The 15,734-nt window shown below is 46.3% G+C and overlaps 2 protein-coding genes across 7 annotated transcripts; both read left to right on the forward strand.

The window, feature by feature from the left end:
- Nucleotides 1-119: 119 nt before the first annotated feature.
- On the forward strand, nt 120-12,689 carry LOC114799221 (NACHT, LRR and PYD domains-containing protein 12-like). 6 transcript variants are annotated; one of them, XR_003751200.1, is made up of 13 exons: nt 120-1,806; nt 2,163-2,248; nt 3,311-3,372; nt 4,123-5,947; nt 6,255-6,425; nt 7,342-7,515; nt 7,609-7,782; nt 8,514-8,687; nt 9,357-9,530; nt 10,125-10,298; nt 10,715-10,869; nt 11,531-11,701; nt 12,018-12,689. XR_003751200.1 is itself a non-coding variant. In XM_028995672.1 (13 exons), the coding sequence occupies exons 3-13, from the start codon at nt 3,357-3,359 to the stop codon at nt 12,124-12,126; spliced, it is 3,336 nt and encodes a 1,111-aa protein (XP_028851505.1). In that variant the 5' UTR covers nt 120-1,830; nt 2,163-2,248; nt 3,311-3,356; the 3' UTR covers nt 12,127-12,689. The 6 variants fall into 6 exon arrangements, 5 of the variants coding, with proteins under 5 accessions (XP_028851505.1, XP_028851504.1, XP_028851506.1 ...); XM_028995672.1 differs by having other exon boundaries at nt 120-1,830; nt 10,715-10,888; XM_028995671.1 differs by having other exon boundaries at nt 10,715-10,888.
- Nucleotides 12,690-13,786: 1,097 nt separating this feature from the next.
- LOC114799685 (hydroxycarboxylic acid receptor 2-like) lies at nt 13,787-14,752 on the forward strand. Its single transcript, XM_028996482.1, has one exon. It carries the CDS (start codon nt 13,787-13,789, stop codon nt 14,750-14,752), a length of 966 nt encoding a protein of 321 aa, XP_028852315.1.
- The last annotated feature ends 982 nt before the right edge of the window (nt 14,753-15,734 follow it).

Below are 15,734 nucleotides of genomic sequence, written 5' to 3' on the forward strand. Positions count from 1 at the left end.
ATTTAACCCATCACCCTGAGTGAGCAGTGGGCAGCCATGACAGGCGCCCGGGGAGCAGTGTGTGGGGACGGTGCTTTGCTCAGTGGCACCTCAGTGGTACCTTGGCGGGTCCGGATTCGAACCGGCAGCCTTCTGATTACGGGCCCGCTTCCTTAACCGCTAGGCCACCACTGCCCCTAACCGCTAGGCTAATCAGACGCTCGACATGTGAAGTAGTAAACAAAAAGAAAATGGCCCGATGGCTAAAACATGCAGAATTCAAAGAACAGAACAATGATCCTGTCCCGTGTGGTGCCCTGGGCGAACACCCCCCCTGGCACCACTCCACCCAAATATGGGTGTGACAGAATTTGGAGTGCTCAAAGACGTTGAAGTTAGCTCCTTATTCAAAGCTCCTTATTCGAATTGTCTGTTCCACCTGAAACACTGCAGGCTGCAATTCTAGTTCTTTTACATGGAAATGTCCATATTTATCATAAATCTATGTGCACATGAGCAATGTTCCCAGGTCAGTTTTACAGTGAAAAATGTTTTGGGCCAAAAAGGTATTAGTTGATATTTTTACCCTTAACAAGTGTGTTTTCATTGGCCCAGAGCTTTTGTAAAAGAATGACATTCATCCATCCAATGCACAGTTTCCACATGAAACTTTGGGCCAGACAGGTAACACTTGATACCATTTCTAATAGTTCAGGATGTTGAGCGGGCAGAGAGATCCCCACCGTATGCAGATTTAAAACGTGCTTCATTTCTGAAGCAGATTTCCTGGCTGTAAACTTTGCTGAACTAAACCCCCTACAGGCGCAATTCAGATACCGCAGCCTGCTGAGCAGTATTTGAGGTGGAACTGATAAATCCATTTCCATCCTTTCATATTACATGGATTACACAGCAACGGGGGAAGCATTCACCCTGTGCCTGACAGAGTCTTTATGGAAGAGCGGGATGAAGATATCCTGTCACAATCCGGACATTTCCCGGTCCTCCTGATTGTGTGCACATCTCGTTACGTGTACTGTCTTCGTTTGGTCATTCGTCTTTTAACCTTGTTTCGTTTGTGCAGAAGGTGTGGATGCCCGAAGCTCGCCTCACGTCTCCTGGTGGGGTCATGTATGTCGGTTTCCCTGTTTTCCTGGAGCAAATTAAAGGGCAATCCTGGAAGAAGACCTGTTAGAACAACAAAATGATTTATGTCGTATATAGCCCATAATCACATACAGTATGTCTCAATGTGCTTTGACAGGAGCTACAGTTGATAATCCGCACACTTGACACATCTGCACACACGGAAAAAGGAAGAATTGTTGGGAAGGAGTGATACAGAGAGGGACGCCCTTCCAGGGTACAGTGAGCCTGCAAGTGGTGTCAGTGCAGGGCTGGTGACAATTTGTCAAAGAAAAGAAAAAAGTCCAACAGTTGGTAGTGTTGGAAGAGGTTATGACGCAGAATGGAAAAAGAGCGCGTGTTGGTGGGAACTGACGACCTTAGACTCAGCACCGCATGGATGCTGATGTTCATGAGGAAATGACGAGATGATGAGACGGTGGAGAAGGGTTGAAAAGAAGATGAGTCCTTTGATGATAGCTGGAGGAAAAGTCGGCCTAGTCGGTTTGCTATTCAGGGCAATCAATGACTGAGCAGCTGGCAGCGGCCATCTTGCCAATTTTGGGGAATTGCGTTACCTGTTTTTTCTGAGGAGACTGCACTTAGATTCCAGGTACAGGTGCGTGTGATCAAGGCCGATTACTTCCCAGTATAAACCCGCCTGAGCCGGATCCTGAGTCGTCCTCCATCACCAAGACAGAGGTGTGTGGTATCTGTGTGCAAACTGTGAGTACTGTTGGGTGACAGGGTGGTAGTAGCCTAGTGGTTAACACACTCGCCTATGAACCAGAAGACCCGGGTTCAAATCCCACTTACTACCATTGTGTCCCTGAACAAGACACTGTCCCTGTAACTACTGATTGTAAGTCACTCTGGATAAGGCCGTCTGATAAATGCTGTAAGTGTACTGTTGGAAGTTATATGTGGCTTCTCTCTTGTCCCTCCTCCAGATCCTAGTCATCACGGGAATGAATACTTTTTCAAGGCACTGTTTTAATATATGAGGAAGGAAGTCTCTTTGAAGTGTATCAATTGTCTTTCATGTTCTTTCACTTCAGACAGTAGGTACCGTAACTTCCTGAACACTTCCAGATGAAACAGCTGCAAAAGAGATGGCACATCGGGGCACCAGCACCTGAACTAGGTGAGTGAGTATGTTCAAACGCTTTAATAACCTGTTAAATCCATCTGCCCACAGATTAGTACCACCAAATATCCACTGAATGGTGAAATTGTGGAGGACTATTTTTGTTTTTGAATTAACTTTATAATCTGAGTGACTCAAAATGTTGAAACCTTGGAGATGACAACCAGTGTGCATGTGAGTAGGGTTCGTGCACCGAGCTGGGCAGGTCAGTGGTATTTTTAAGCAAACTGTCAAACTTCTCAGGAAGTATGTGCAGAATAACTTTGTTTCATCTTAATGACCTGCAGATAAGAAGGTACAGAAAACTTTCCTCTGCTTCTACCGTGTCCCGTTAGATTCTTGCATTATTACTTTTTTAATTTTATTTTATTATTTTTTTTATTCTAAGGAAGCTCAAACGTACACAGTCTACCTTTATTAACAGCATTTGTTCGTTTCATTAGAGGAGAAAAGCTTGTTTTTTGGACCCATTCGCCCTGCTTTCTGTTTACAAGAACTCAAAACCACATCCTGGCAGTTCATGCTTCATGTGCACTGTCTCCTTTTTGGTGTTTGACTTGTCTCTTTTAATTGTCTCTGCTGGCTCTGCCTGCTACGTGTTGACTGACCGCCTAAACATACATCAGGAGGCCTAGTGTCCAGCAGGTCTGATAGAGATGGTTGAGGTCGAATTGTTTTATAAATCTGCGTGTGTGTGTGTGTGTGTGTGTGCTAGTTCAGTTGTGCCATAATACCGACCTCCCTTTGTTGGCATTAGTATGGATTTTTTTTTTTTTTTGGTGGATGTTCTTTCAGTTTCTTGCCAGCCAGAATTCACCAAGCAACGTCATTATGATTATGTTCTGCACTGCATTGATGCAGAATAGTCCACGTCTGCGATGCATCGATTATATGATTAATTTCAGCACCCCTAGTACTATGGATTGGACTAAGACCTGTATAAAAGCAAAAACATTTTTCCTAATAGCAGACCTTAAAGAAGCTGTTTTATCTGTTGTCTCTGAACATTGGGTGGTGTGAAGCTGAATTGCTCATCTGCTGTATTTTTGTCATCTGTAGAATACAAAGTGAGACGTCAAGATAAGATCATGACTTGACTACCAATATGGGCAGAGAAACAAGTAAGGTTTATTGGTTTTTGACCATGTTTTTAAACTTACGTAGCAGATGCTTACTTACTGTTTGGCAGGGTTGGAAATAGTACAGAAAGCACACAAAAAGACAATATATACAGACAAAAAATATACCTTTTATATAACAGTCTGACGGTTATTTAATGTGACTACTTACCATAACGTTTATATATGAGAATTATATATTTGAATCTCCAAAGCTTCGTAATTTCATCTCTCTGTGTACGAGATGAAAATAAACTTTGACTTTGACAAACTGGCCTTTTCATTAATCTAATTAATCACTACCCAATCTGGCAACACTGTCAACACACTGCCAATGCATTTTTTCCCCCCAAAATGTTGTACACACAGCTACCTGGAACCAGTTCTCTCTGGAACCAATTTTAGAAGATAACCATTCTAGGTCCATTGAAATGCGGTGTCCATGTGGACCGAACGTCAGACCGGACAGAAATGTTCCCATTTTAGAGAAAAACGTTCTAGTGAGGATGGGGCCTTAATTTGAGGTTGAAGTTTATTGTCATATGTACAAAGTACAGCGTACAGAGCACAATGTACACGGTGAAAAGTAGCAAATTAGATTTTATTACAGGTTAAATTACAGACTTTAAATATACTCTAGGTACCACCCCCAGCAAAAAAAAAAAGCTATGTACAGTTTCATGAATACCTGTAATTACTTCCTTCCACCCGTGCTGTATGCTCACAATATTGAATGTTCTTTTGTATTGAAAGGACCTGAAGACCTACAAGGGGTCAAAAACAGTCACAAAAAAAGCATGAAGACAAAGGTTGAGGTCGTTTGGGAAGGTGGCACGAAGACAGAAAACCGAACGCTCCTGAACAGCATCTACACAGATCTGTACATCACAGAGGGTCCAAGTCAGGGGACAAATGCAGAACATGAGGTACAGCAGATTGAAAAGAAACAGAGGGGACGAGCGCGAGACATGGCCATCAACTACAAAGACATCTTTAAACCCTTACCTGGACAAGAGAAAACCATTAAAACTGTGATGACCCAGGGTGTTGCAGGAATAGGAAAAACCATGTCCGTGCACAAGTTCATCCTGGACTGGGCAGAAGACAAAGCAAACCAAGATGTAGATTTCATCTTCCTGCTTCCTTTCCGGGAACTGAATCTGATTCAGAACCAGCACTGCAGTCTTCATGAGCTTCTGCAAAAATTCCACAAGGAGCTGAAAAACTCTGAGAAATATGTGGACTGCAAGCTAGTTTTCATCTTTGATGGTCTGGATGAAAGCAGGCTTCAGCTAAACCTCAACACTAAAGGAAAGTGTGACGCCACAAGGTCATCAGAGAGTGACACGGCGTGCTTTACTGTGAACGTGATCATCCGAAACCTCATTGAAGGGAAACTCCTTCCCAATGCACTCATATGGATCACATCGCGGCCAGCAGCGGTGGGAAAGATTCCCGCTGAGCTCATCAGCCAGGTGACGGAAATGCGAGGATTCAACGATGAGCAGAAGGATGCGTACTTCAGGAAAAGGGTCAGGGACGGGAGTCTCGCTGAAAAAATCATCTCGCAAATAAAGCTGTCAAGGAGCCTCTACATCATGTGCCACATCCCCATCTTCTGCTGGATTTCGGCTACGGTTCTTCAGGCGGTCCTGGGAAAGGACAACGAGAAAGGAATCCCCAGAACTCTGACTGCGATGTTCGCACACTTCCTGATTATCCAGACAACAACGAAGAACCAGAAGTACGATGAGGGCCACGAAGGGAATCTGGGCCACCAGAGGGTTCTGCAGTCAAATAAAGAGAGTATTCTGAAGTTGGCCAAACTAGCCTTTATACAACTTGAGAAGGGACAAATCTTGTTCTATGCAGAAGACCTAGAAGACTGTGGAATAGATGCCAGCGATGCCACAGTCTGCTCTGGGATGTGCTCTCAGATCTTTAAGGAAGAATCTGAGTTTCAGCTGAAGAAGATCTACTGCTTTGTGCACCTGAGCATCCAGGAGTTCCTTGCCGCCTTCCATGTGTTCTACTCCTACGTGAACAGCGACATGGAGGCACTGAGGACTTTGGTCACAAGGCCGGCATCCTGGTTCTGTATAAAGAGGAGACTCTCTTTGTACGCTTTGCTGAATGCCGTTGTGGATAAATCCTTAGAGAGTGAAAATGGACATCTGGACCTTTTCCTCCGCTTCCTCATGGGAATCTCACTAGAGTCCAACCAGGAACTCCTTCACGGCATTCTGTCCTCAACAGTGAGCAGCTCAGAGAGCCTCCAGGGAACGAGCCGCCACATCAAGGAGAAAGTAAGCGGCGAGACGTCTGAACCAGTGTCCCCAGAACGAGCCTGGAACCTTTTGTACTGCTTGCTTGAAGTAAACGACACCTCGCTGCACGAAGAATTGGACAACTATGTGAAATCAAATAAGCGCCTCTCACCTGCCCACTGCTCAGCCCTGGCCTATATTCTCTTGGCATCAGAGGACGTCAAGGACGAGCTTGACGTCGATAAATACAACACCAGCAGCATGGGCCGGGAGCGGCTGATACCAGCAGTGAAGATTTGCAGAAAGGCTCGGTGAGATCCTGGTTCCATGTCTATGCTGCTGAATTCTAGGAGGCAGGCATCCGTCATTCGCACCAGAACTAAAATGTCTCCAAAGGTTAAAGACGCTTGTGCAATGTGTAAGAATTGATTTAGATGTTGTTCCATTACTGACGTGGCCATGACCAGCATGCAAGCAGTGTCCTGCAATATCATGGTGCACCTGAAGAGGCGATAGTGAGTTACTGTAATGCCAAGTCGAATCGCGCCTAAATCCTAAATTATGCACTTCTGACATTTTTCGATCATATTGGATAGACTCTGTGTTCTCTCTTGGCAGCCTGGTTGATTGTAATCTCACTGAAACATCGAGCAAGATTGTAGCATCGGCTCTGCAGGACCCAAATTCATACCTGACGGAGCTCAACCTGAGCTTCAACGACCTGCAGCATGGAGAAGAGCAGATCGCTCAAGGACTGGCGTCACCATTCTGCAAACTGACGAATCTCAGGTTTGATCACATCGGCAACAAATCAAAAACACATGGCGAGATAAGACAAAGCCACCGTTTAGGGGGCAGTGGTGGCCTAGTGGATAAGGAAGCGGACCTGCAATCAGAAGGTTGCAGGTTCGAGTCCCGAACCGCCAAGGAGATGGTTAAATGCAGAGGACACTTTTCTTTGTGTGCACTTGAGTGGAGACTTTACTGTAAAATATACAGTGAGAAAGTGTTAGTTATTAGTGCAAATACTGTTTATTTCAACAACTGATGTTTGCTGTATTAGGGACTTCATTTTTAAGTCAACTTATGAAATAATTGTGTATTTTACAAACATTATTTCTCTTTTCTTAAATACAGTTTTTAACTATGGCATTATACAGTATTTCACCATTAAAGTGACAGACATTTTTCACAATGTGGAGTGTCATACAGACTCACAAAAAACTTACTGAAGAACAGTAACGAATTATATTTACTTTGTTACTGTCCACCACTAGATTTATATAAACATTAATTTATATATATACATGTACTATTACGCACATCATAGGTCAATCATTTGAGTCTTTGAGGCTTAATCGTGTGAAAGTGAAGTCATTGTGAAACACTGCAGCACAGCAGTGCCTAGAGGTTAAGGAAGCGGCCTCGTAATCAGAAGGTTGCGGGTTCGAATCCCGAACCGCCAAGGTGCCACTGAGCAAAGCACCGTCCCCACACACTGCTCCCCGGGCGCCTGTCATGGCCCACTGGTGATGGTTAAAAGCAGAGGATACGTTTGAAAGTGAAGTGATGCTATGACAGGCACCTGGAGAGCGGTGTGTGGGGACGGTGATTTGCTCAGTGGAGACCAGAGGTTTGGAAGGGGAATGTTTTCCCATTCTTGGTTGATCCAGGGTCCTTGTTGTTCTCATTATGCTTCTTGCAGGATGCAGCGCTGTAACCTCACAGAAATGAGCTGTCGTGCTGTGGCCTCAGCACTCAAATCTGATTCTTCATGTCTGAAGGTGTTGGACCTAAGTAACAATGACTTGCAGGAACCCTGGCTGAAACATCTGACTACAGCGATGCAGGATGAACGCTGTAAACTGGAGATTTTAGAGTGAGCGTTGACGTCCGCCACCGCCACCTGTGTGCACACGCATGTGTCAGCATTATAAGTATAATAACCAATACATTGTGGTACAATTCCCAGGCTGTATAACTGTAAACTGACAGATCAGAGCTGTGAACATCTGGCCTCAGTGATCAGATCGGCCTCCTCCTGTCTAACAGAGATGGACCTCAGTGTCAACGATCTGGAGGACTCTGGAGCGATGCATCTCTCTCAAGCGCTGCTGGATGATCACAGTAAAGTCAAGACGTTAAAGTGAGTGTTGGCACACACAGCGCATCTGAGCTAGAGCTGTAATTTGGTCTAAAACGTTAGAGCCCGACCCGACGTGACAAGTATAGCCTCCGTTTCACCTCCTCAGCATCCATTTTCGCATCTCTCTCGCTAAGTAAAATGCATCATTGTGGCCACGATTTGCTAATGAAATGAACATTTCTTCAAACAATTACATTTATTAAAAGAAATGTACTCAGCCCTCGCGGCGCTTTCACACCGGCGCCTCGCTGCAAACCCCTCCGGCGTATGACTGACTGGGGACTCCGCGCCCGCGCCCTCCACCAGCAGCCCCGACACACCCTAGATTAAAAAAGCTACACAAGATCATGAAGTTGGGGTTTTATTTGTGTCTCTGGTTCTATATGCAACAAGTTACACATACATTTGAATGGTCAGGTAACTCTTCCAGACTTTTATTAACTTATTGAGCTGTGGCTTGTTTACAATCACCAAAAGTGATGCAAATATTGAACAACAACAACAACAACATTTATTTAGTCCAAAACAACGACGCTCCCAGAAATTCTCTGTACTTTTCTGCTTTTCCTCATCTGCAACCCTGTGGAGGATGCTGGCCTTGTCGCGCGTCCGGACTTCTGCTTCTGTGAGCTGCTCGTTTGCCACAGTGGACCCGTTTGACCAATGAGCTAAATGTGCGTCCGCGTCCGTGTGTGTGTGTGTGTGTGTGTGTGTCCATTACTTTTCCCCAGACTGTGGGGCTGTAAACTTACAGATCAGAGCTGTGCCGCGCTGGTCCCTGCCCTGAAATGTGGTTCCTCACGCCTGACCAAGCTGAACTTGAGCGATAATGAACTGCACGATTCAGGGACCAATCTTCTGTCCGATGCGCTGGCCGATCCACGCTGTAAACTGGAGAAATTACAGTAAGTGTATTATTTCATGGACAGAATAGAAAGCAAATACGAAACTAAACCACTTTAACGTAGAAGCCAGAATGGAGAGGAAGGCAGGAAAAAAACTAAAGAGCAGAGAACAGGGAACACAGAATCAGTCTGAACTGTTCCAGCTCGAAGTGAATCTGAGCAGTATCGAAAACGCACGACCCTCCATAACCGGCACAAAGAGGACGTTTTTAATGAGAATTTGTTCGTTTTTTATGCCCATGGAGCTGCAGTCCATTATATCAGATTTTGGCACAACCAAACAAATCCATTTGTGGATATTTGTTGGTGGTAGTAGCCTAGTGGGTAACACACTCGCCTGTGAACCAGAAGACCCAGGTTCAAATCCCACTTACTACCATCGTGTCCCTGAGATAAGGGTCGCTCTGGATAAGGGCGTCTGATAAATGCTGTAAATGTAAATTAATTTTCAGTCGGGTTCATGGTGGGTTAAGAGGCCATATTGTCGTGAGCACAGCCGACACGCCCACCCTCAGTCGTTGACGTGGCACGCATGTGTGAATTGAACAAATCACAGTTGCGTTAAGGCCATTTCTTTATTTTAAATATTTTTTTGACATCTGTGTGAAAATGTTGCCCCGTTGGAAGTTCTGGTAGTGATTCGTAATTGAAACGTACGTCTACCTGCAGGCTGGAGAACTGTAAAGTCACAGACCAGAGCTGTACAGATCTGGCCTCCGCTCTCTGGTCGGATTCCTCGAGAATGAAGGAACTGATGCTGAGGAACAATCAGCTGAAGGATTCGGGAGTGGAGCTTCTCTCTAAAGCACTGGAGCAGCCACACTGTCAGCTGGAGACACTACAGTGAGAACACAGGGCCACACTGACATTGAATCTCATTCATTGGGGCTGTTAGTAGCCTAGTCCCAGGTTCAAACCCCACTCTCTTCCAGTGTGTCCCTGAGCAAGACACTTAACCCTGAGGGACTGTCCATGTCGCTTTGGATAAGGGTGTCCGATGAATGCTGTGAATATAATCAATGACCATTTACGTTGCCAGGCCGTGCTGTGCTCCGTCGGCAGTTTAGGGGGCAGTGGTGGGCCACCACTGGTGGCCTAGCGGTTAAGGAAGTGGCCCCGTAATCAGAAGGTTGCCGGTTCAAATCCTGATTCGCCGAGGTGCCACTGAGGTGCCACTGAGCAAAGCACCGTCCCCACACACTGCTCCCCGGGCGCCTGTCATGGCTGCCCACTGCTCACTCAGGGTGATGGGTTAAATGCAGAGGACAAATTTCACCATGTGCACCGTGTGCTGTGTATCACATGTGACAATCACTTTTTTTTTTAAATATTACACGCCACACTGTAGGGGAGGTGCATGCATGACCTTGTCAAAATGAAACTTTGGCCGTCTCTGACCTCCTGGCCCATGCGCTGGTGTGTATGTGTTCCTCACAGGCTGCAGGGCTGTCAGCTCACGGCTCGGAGCTGCGAAGCCCTGTCTACCGTTCTCAGATCAGACTCCTCGCGCCTCACGGAGCTCGACCTGAGCGACAACGATCTGCTGGACCCCGGAGTGGAACTTCTCTCAGCGGCACTGGACGATCCGGGGTGTAAACTGGAGAAATTGCAGTGAGGTTCCAGTTTTTTTCTGACAATTAATGCTGTCACTTAACTTGAAGAAACGTTAATGTATTAGTTGCACATTTTGCAAAGAATTCTTAAGCCTACAGCTTGGTATCATATGTAAAACTATTGATGTGATTCCCCCACTTTGCATTGCTTGCAGCAGAAAGTAAAAAATGTTGAGCAGGGTTCATTGTGGGATATCGTGTCGAATATATTGTCGGGAGCGAGTTGCAATGAAATAGAATGTTAAATGTTTAAATCTAAGTATTGTAAACACTCTAAGGCATAATGATAAATGATGCTGAAACAAGCACATGCATGTCCCCCAAAATCCACTTTTTCCATCGTGAAATGATGGGTTTACGCCACCATGTCAGTGGATCCAGGCCCATGCGTTGGTGTGTATGTGTTCCTCACAGGCTGCAGGGCTGTAAGCTCACGGCTCGGAGCTGTGAAACCCTGTCTACTGTTCTCAGATCAGTCTCCTCGCGCCTCACGGAGCTCGACCTGAGCGACAACGATCTGCGGGATTCAGGAGTGAAACGTCTCTCAGCGGCGCTGCAAGATCCACGCTGTAAGCTGCAGAAATTACAGTGAGTGTTGCCACTAGAGCCAAATGGAAATGAGGGTGATTATTACCGCACCTCAAAACACAGGACGCTGCCCAGAAATCAGTCAGTTATTATATGGACTGCACATACAGTACAGGCCAAACGTTTGGACACCTTCTCATTCAACGTGTTTTCTTTATGTTCATGACCATTTACGTTGGTAGATTCTCACTGAAGGCATCAAAACTATGAATTAACACATGTTGAGTTATGTACTTAACAAAAAGTGGAGACCCGGCCTCCACAGTCACCGGACCTGAACCCAATCCAGATGGTTTGGGGTGAGCTGGACCAACAAGTGCTAAACACCTCTGGGAACTCCTTCAAGACTGTTGGAGAAGCATTTCAGGTGACGACCTCTTGAAGCTCATCGAGAGAATGCCAAGAGTGTGCAAAGCAGTAACCAGAGCAAAGAAACTAGAATATAAAACATGTTTTCACTTATTTCACCTTTTTTTGTTAAGTATATAACTCCACATGTGTTCATTCATAGTTTTGATGCCTTCAGTGAAAATCTACCAACGTAAATGGTCATGAAAATAAAGAAAACATTGAATGAGAAGGTGTGTCCAGACTTTTGGCCCTGTACTGTATTTGTGTGTGCGTGTGTGTTATTTCTCCCAGACTGCGGGAATGTAACCTTGCAAGTCCGAGCTGTGGCGCTCTGGCGTCCGCCATCCAGTCGAACTCAGATCTGAAGGAGCTGAACCTGAGTGGAAACAATCTGCAGAATTCCGGAGCGAAGCGCCTCTTGAGAGCGCTGCGGGAGCCACGCTGCAACCTGGAGAAACTACTGTAAGTCTTGACATCGGCGCCGAACCGTCATGTACGTTCGTGTGCGGAACTACATTTACATTTTACATTTACAGCATTTATCAGACGCCCTTATCCAGAGCAACTTACAATCAGTAGTTACAGGGACAGTCTCCCTGGAGCAACTTAGGGTTAAGTGTCTTGCTCAGGGACACAATGGTAGTAAGTGGGATTCGAACCCGGGTCTTCTGGTTCATAGGCGAGTGTGTTACCCACTAGGCTACTACCAGCCCAACCAGGAACTGTTGCTCAGGCCAACCGAAGCCCCACTGAGACCCGCGATCCTTTTATCCCACAGAACCGACAGCGGGGATTTGGTAAAGCTGCAGCGGGGGCGGCAGCAGCGGAGTCAGCCCGGCGCCAGGAGCTGCTTCCGGTTTCCGACACAGACGTACGGACGCAGATGATCGGACATGCTCGCAGCTGCGAGGGCCACAACACACCCGGGCCTGAAAGTGTTGTGACTGTGCGCGTGTGTCATGATCTTAATGTGAAGCAATAATCCACTGTGAACAGTAGGGGCACTGCCGAGCCTGCCTCGTTTCATTTTTTACACATGCCTGTTGAGAAGGTAAAGGCCATGTTTTCCTGGTGCTACATACGAAGTGTTTGCTAATGCCTCAGCATTTATGTCTTCTGGATTTAGAAGAATGGACAAATGCAAATATCTTGGAGAGGAGGAACAAACTTACACGTTTTTTGTTGCCGTGTAAACTAATTTAGGGGGAGTGGCCTGTGTTTCTGATCGGGTGATGACTGTTCAGCTTAATTGTCTGTGAATCACACAGGATGGAGATCATTATATTACAAGATAATGGCATCTTTTACGCCATCTTAAAGTGTAGTGTTTGTCACATGTGATTCACAGCAGCACAGCACACGGTGCACACACTGAAATTTGTCCTCTGCTTTTAACCCATCACCCTGAGTGAGCAGTGGGCAGCCATGACAGGTGCCCGGGGAGCAGTGTGTGGGGACGTTGCTTTGCTCAGTGGCACCTCAGTGGCACCTTGGCAGATCGGGATTCAAACCGGCAACCTTCTGATTACGGGGGTGGTTCCTTAACCGCTAGGCCACCACTGCCCCTTGGGAAAGGCACAATAGCATGTGTTTTTTATGCCACAGTTTTTTTTACCACTAAGCGGCGTAAAAAAAACGACATAGTGGACGATTGAACGGCAGTTTTTTTTAAGTCGTTACCTTTAAGATGGTGTCGTGAAACTGGCTTGGCACATCTCCGCCCCACCCCAGCAGCAGCCTGCCACGCCCCCTGGAGCGCCACCCCGCGGTTTCTGACTTCCCTCATAGCCCTCATACACAGAGTGTGGTCAGTGGACGTCACTGACGTGTCCTCTGCTATAAGCACGTGTAGCTCCAGGAAAAGTAGGGCCCGGTCCGTTTTTTTTTTCCTTTAGAAATCCCGCATACACTCTGAGCCTTGAACACTGTCCAGCCCTGAATTAGAATGTGAGTAAAGTTCCAGTTTGAAACACCCATGCCTTGCGTCTTTTACTTTGTGGGGGCTTTGTTGAAATGGTTAAAAAAATGTCGACTATGGCATTGCTTGACTTAGGATTTTTTTTTTCATTTATGACCAATGGTACTAAGGTCTAAGAAAAATTAACCCAACATGGACAATTAACCCCTAAGAGGCATGGGCATAACCCCCTTTTTTCATGCCCAATTCGTGTTGGTATAATGTTCTTTTATTTTAAAAATGCATAAAAATATGTATATGATACACGGATGAGTGAGAATTCACCAGTGTCTGTGGAAAGGGGGAAGTTAAGTAGACTTTGATTGTGTAGTCTGGTGCAAAATGACGTGGCAGACATACGGTATTTGGCCCGCATGCCAGCAATTTCAACTAAAGATAGCATTCATATAGAAAAAAAAAAACACACTTTCCGCATTTTATATCTGCAAGGGGAAAATTTTGCAAGCCGTGACCAACATTCGTTCCTCATTCAAGGCCAGTTTTACTCGTGCAAACATCGCATCAGCACTTGTGGCCTTTAAAGGAAGATCTGAGAACATCTGCAGCAGACCTCGGCAAGCAGCGGTAGGATGGAGACGTCGGCCAGCGGCTGCTGTCCGTATGACGGCGGCGTGCTCACCGAAGTGCTGCCCATGCTGCTCACCTTCGAGTTCCTGCTGGGGGTCCTGGGGAACGGTGCGGCCCTCTGGATCTTCTGCTGCCACATCAAGCCATGGAAGAGCAGCACCGTCTTCCTCTTCAACCTGGCACTGGCCGACTTCCTCCTCCTCGTGGTGCTGCCATTCCGCGCCAGCTACTACGCCGCCGAAATGGACTGGAGGTTCGGAGAACTTTTCTGCCGGGTCTTCCTGTTCATGGTGTCCCTCAATCGCAGTGGAAGCATAGTCTTCCTCACCGTCGTCGCAGTGGACAGGTACATGCGCGTCGTCCATCCTCACCATCAGCTCAACTCCATGCTCTTCTCCAGGGCTGTGTGTTTGGCCGTAGCTCTCTGGGGAATCGCCGCCTCCTTGAACGTGCACCTCCTGGCCCAACCTCAGTCTCTGCTGCTAGCAGGAAGCAACACGACGCAGTGCGAGAGCTTCATCATCTGCCTGCAGTCTGACCCGGCATCTTTGTGGTACAAATCCGTCTTCGTGGTCTTGTTCCTCGTGCCCCTGGCTGTTATCGTGCTCTGCTCTCTTCGCATCGTCTCGGAACTGAGGAAGCGGCACCTGGACCAGCATGCGCGGATCAAGAAGGCCTTGCACGTCGTGTCTGCCGTGGTCGTGGTGTTCGTCATCTGCTTCCTGCCCAGCAACCTTGCCCAGCTGCTGATCTGGGTGAAGATCTGGACCAGGGGACGTTGTGACGCCATGCAGGATGTGAACAAGGTGTTTTACGCGAGTCTGGCCCTGACCTACCTCAACAGTGTGCTGGACCCTGTAGTCTACTACTTCTCCAGCCCAACCTTCAAGAAGGTCTTCAGCCGCCTGCCAGGAGAGCAGAAAGTGAGGGAGGGACGGGACGGGCAGTGCCCAGGACAATCAGACTGAAAACGAGTCCCCGTTCCGTCCTCTCATTCTTGTGGTAGGAATCAAGAAGTAGTTGTTTTGGATGGAAATCTCATTCCAACAAAAAGACAAAAAAAAACTTTTTCATTTAAACTTGTAAATAATTCAGCATTTTCAGATTTTACTTTGTTATTGATACATGGAAATGCATTTAATTCCTTTTCAGTGTTTTTAATATTCTTTATTATAACTCAGTTTTGAGTTTGAATCCTGGCTCGGACCTTGCATGCTCTCCCCGTGTTGGAGAAGGTGTCCACCAGGTTCTCCGGTTTCCTCCCGCCGTCCAAAGGCATGGTTAATTTAGGTTAGGTTTAGGTTAATTGCAGTGGAAGCGTGTGCCCTGAGGGACTCCCGAGGCCACAATCCTGAACAGTGGGATTAAGCGGTCATGGAAAGTGTTTTATTCACTCACAAAAATGGCTGATTTTAATTAATATCGTTACCTTCACAACAGTTCTTTTCACATGATAATTAACTACAAAAAAACTCACAGCCCTTGTAAATAAATGATTCATGGTTTAATTGGAAACTTCGGCTTGCTTCCTGACTGACCTGGATTAGTTATTTTTTCCTAAAAGGTTTTCTGAGGACCAGGTGCTGTAAAAGTGAAGTGCAAGCGCACAGTTTTATAATTTCTCACCACTAGGGGCGCCCTGTTTACTCAGGTTAACGTCTTTACACCACAGGGCAGCGGTGTACCTGAAATGTATGAGGAACAAGAAAAAACAAACGCATAAAAATAATTTATTGCATTAAAAATGCCATCGTACCACGAGTGAACTGCAACAGTTCCACACATTAAACGTACAGTATGCCAGATCAACACCAGTTTCGAATTTTTTTTTTTTTTTTCCACCTTCAAGTAATCAATTCGTCCTGCTCGGAACTGGAAATACTGAATTGTGCACACATCCTGCTAAGACGCTTTAACATATCCAAGCTTCATCACACCGCTTCCATCTTC

Source organism: Denticeps clupeoides, chromosome 11 (assembly GCF_900700375.1).
Source record: "Denticeps clupeoides chromosome 11, fDenClu1.1, whole genome shotgun sequence".
Lineage (NCBI taxonomy): Eukaryota > Metazoa > Chordata > Actinopteri > Clupeiformes > Denticipitidae > Denticeps > Denticeps clupeoides.

Bases quoted from the DNA above. Each gene is read 5' to 3' on its own strand.
- LOC114799221 (XM_028995672.1), top strand. The intron at 7,783-8,513 runs GTGAGTGTTGGC...ACTTTTCCCCAG, and splicing joins AGTAAAGTCAAGACGTTAAA to ACTGTGGGGCTGTAAACTTA. The intron at 10,889-11,530 runs GTGAGTGTTGCC...TATTTCTCCCAG, and splicing joins TGTAAGCTGCAGAAATTACA to ACTGCGGGAATGTAACCTTG.
- LOC114799685 (XM_028996482.1), top strand. From the start codon at position 13,787: ATGGAGACGTCGGCCAGCGGCTGCTGTCCGTATGACGGCGGCGTGCTC.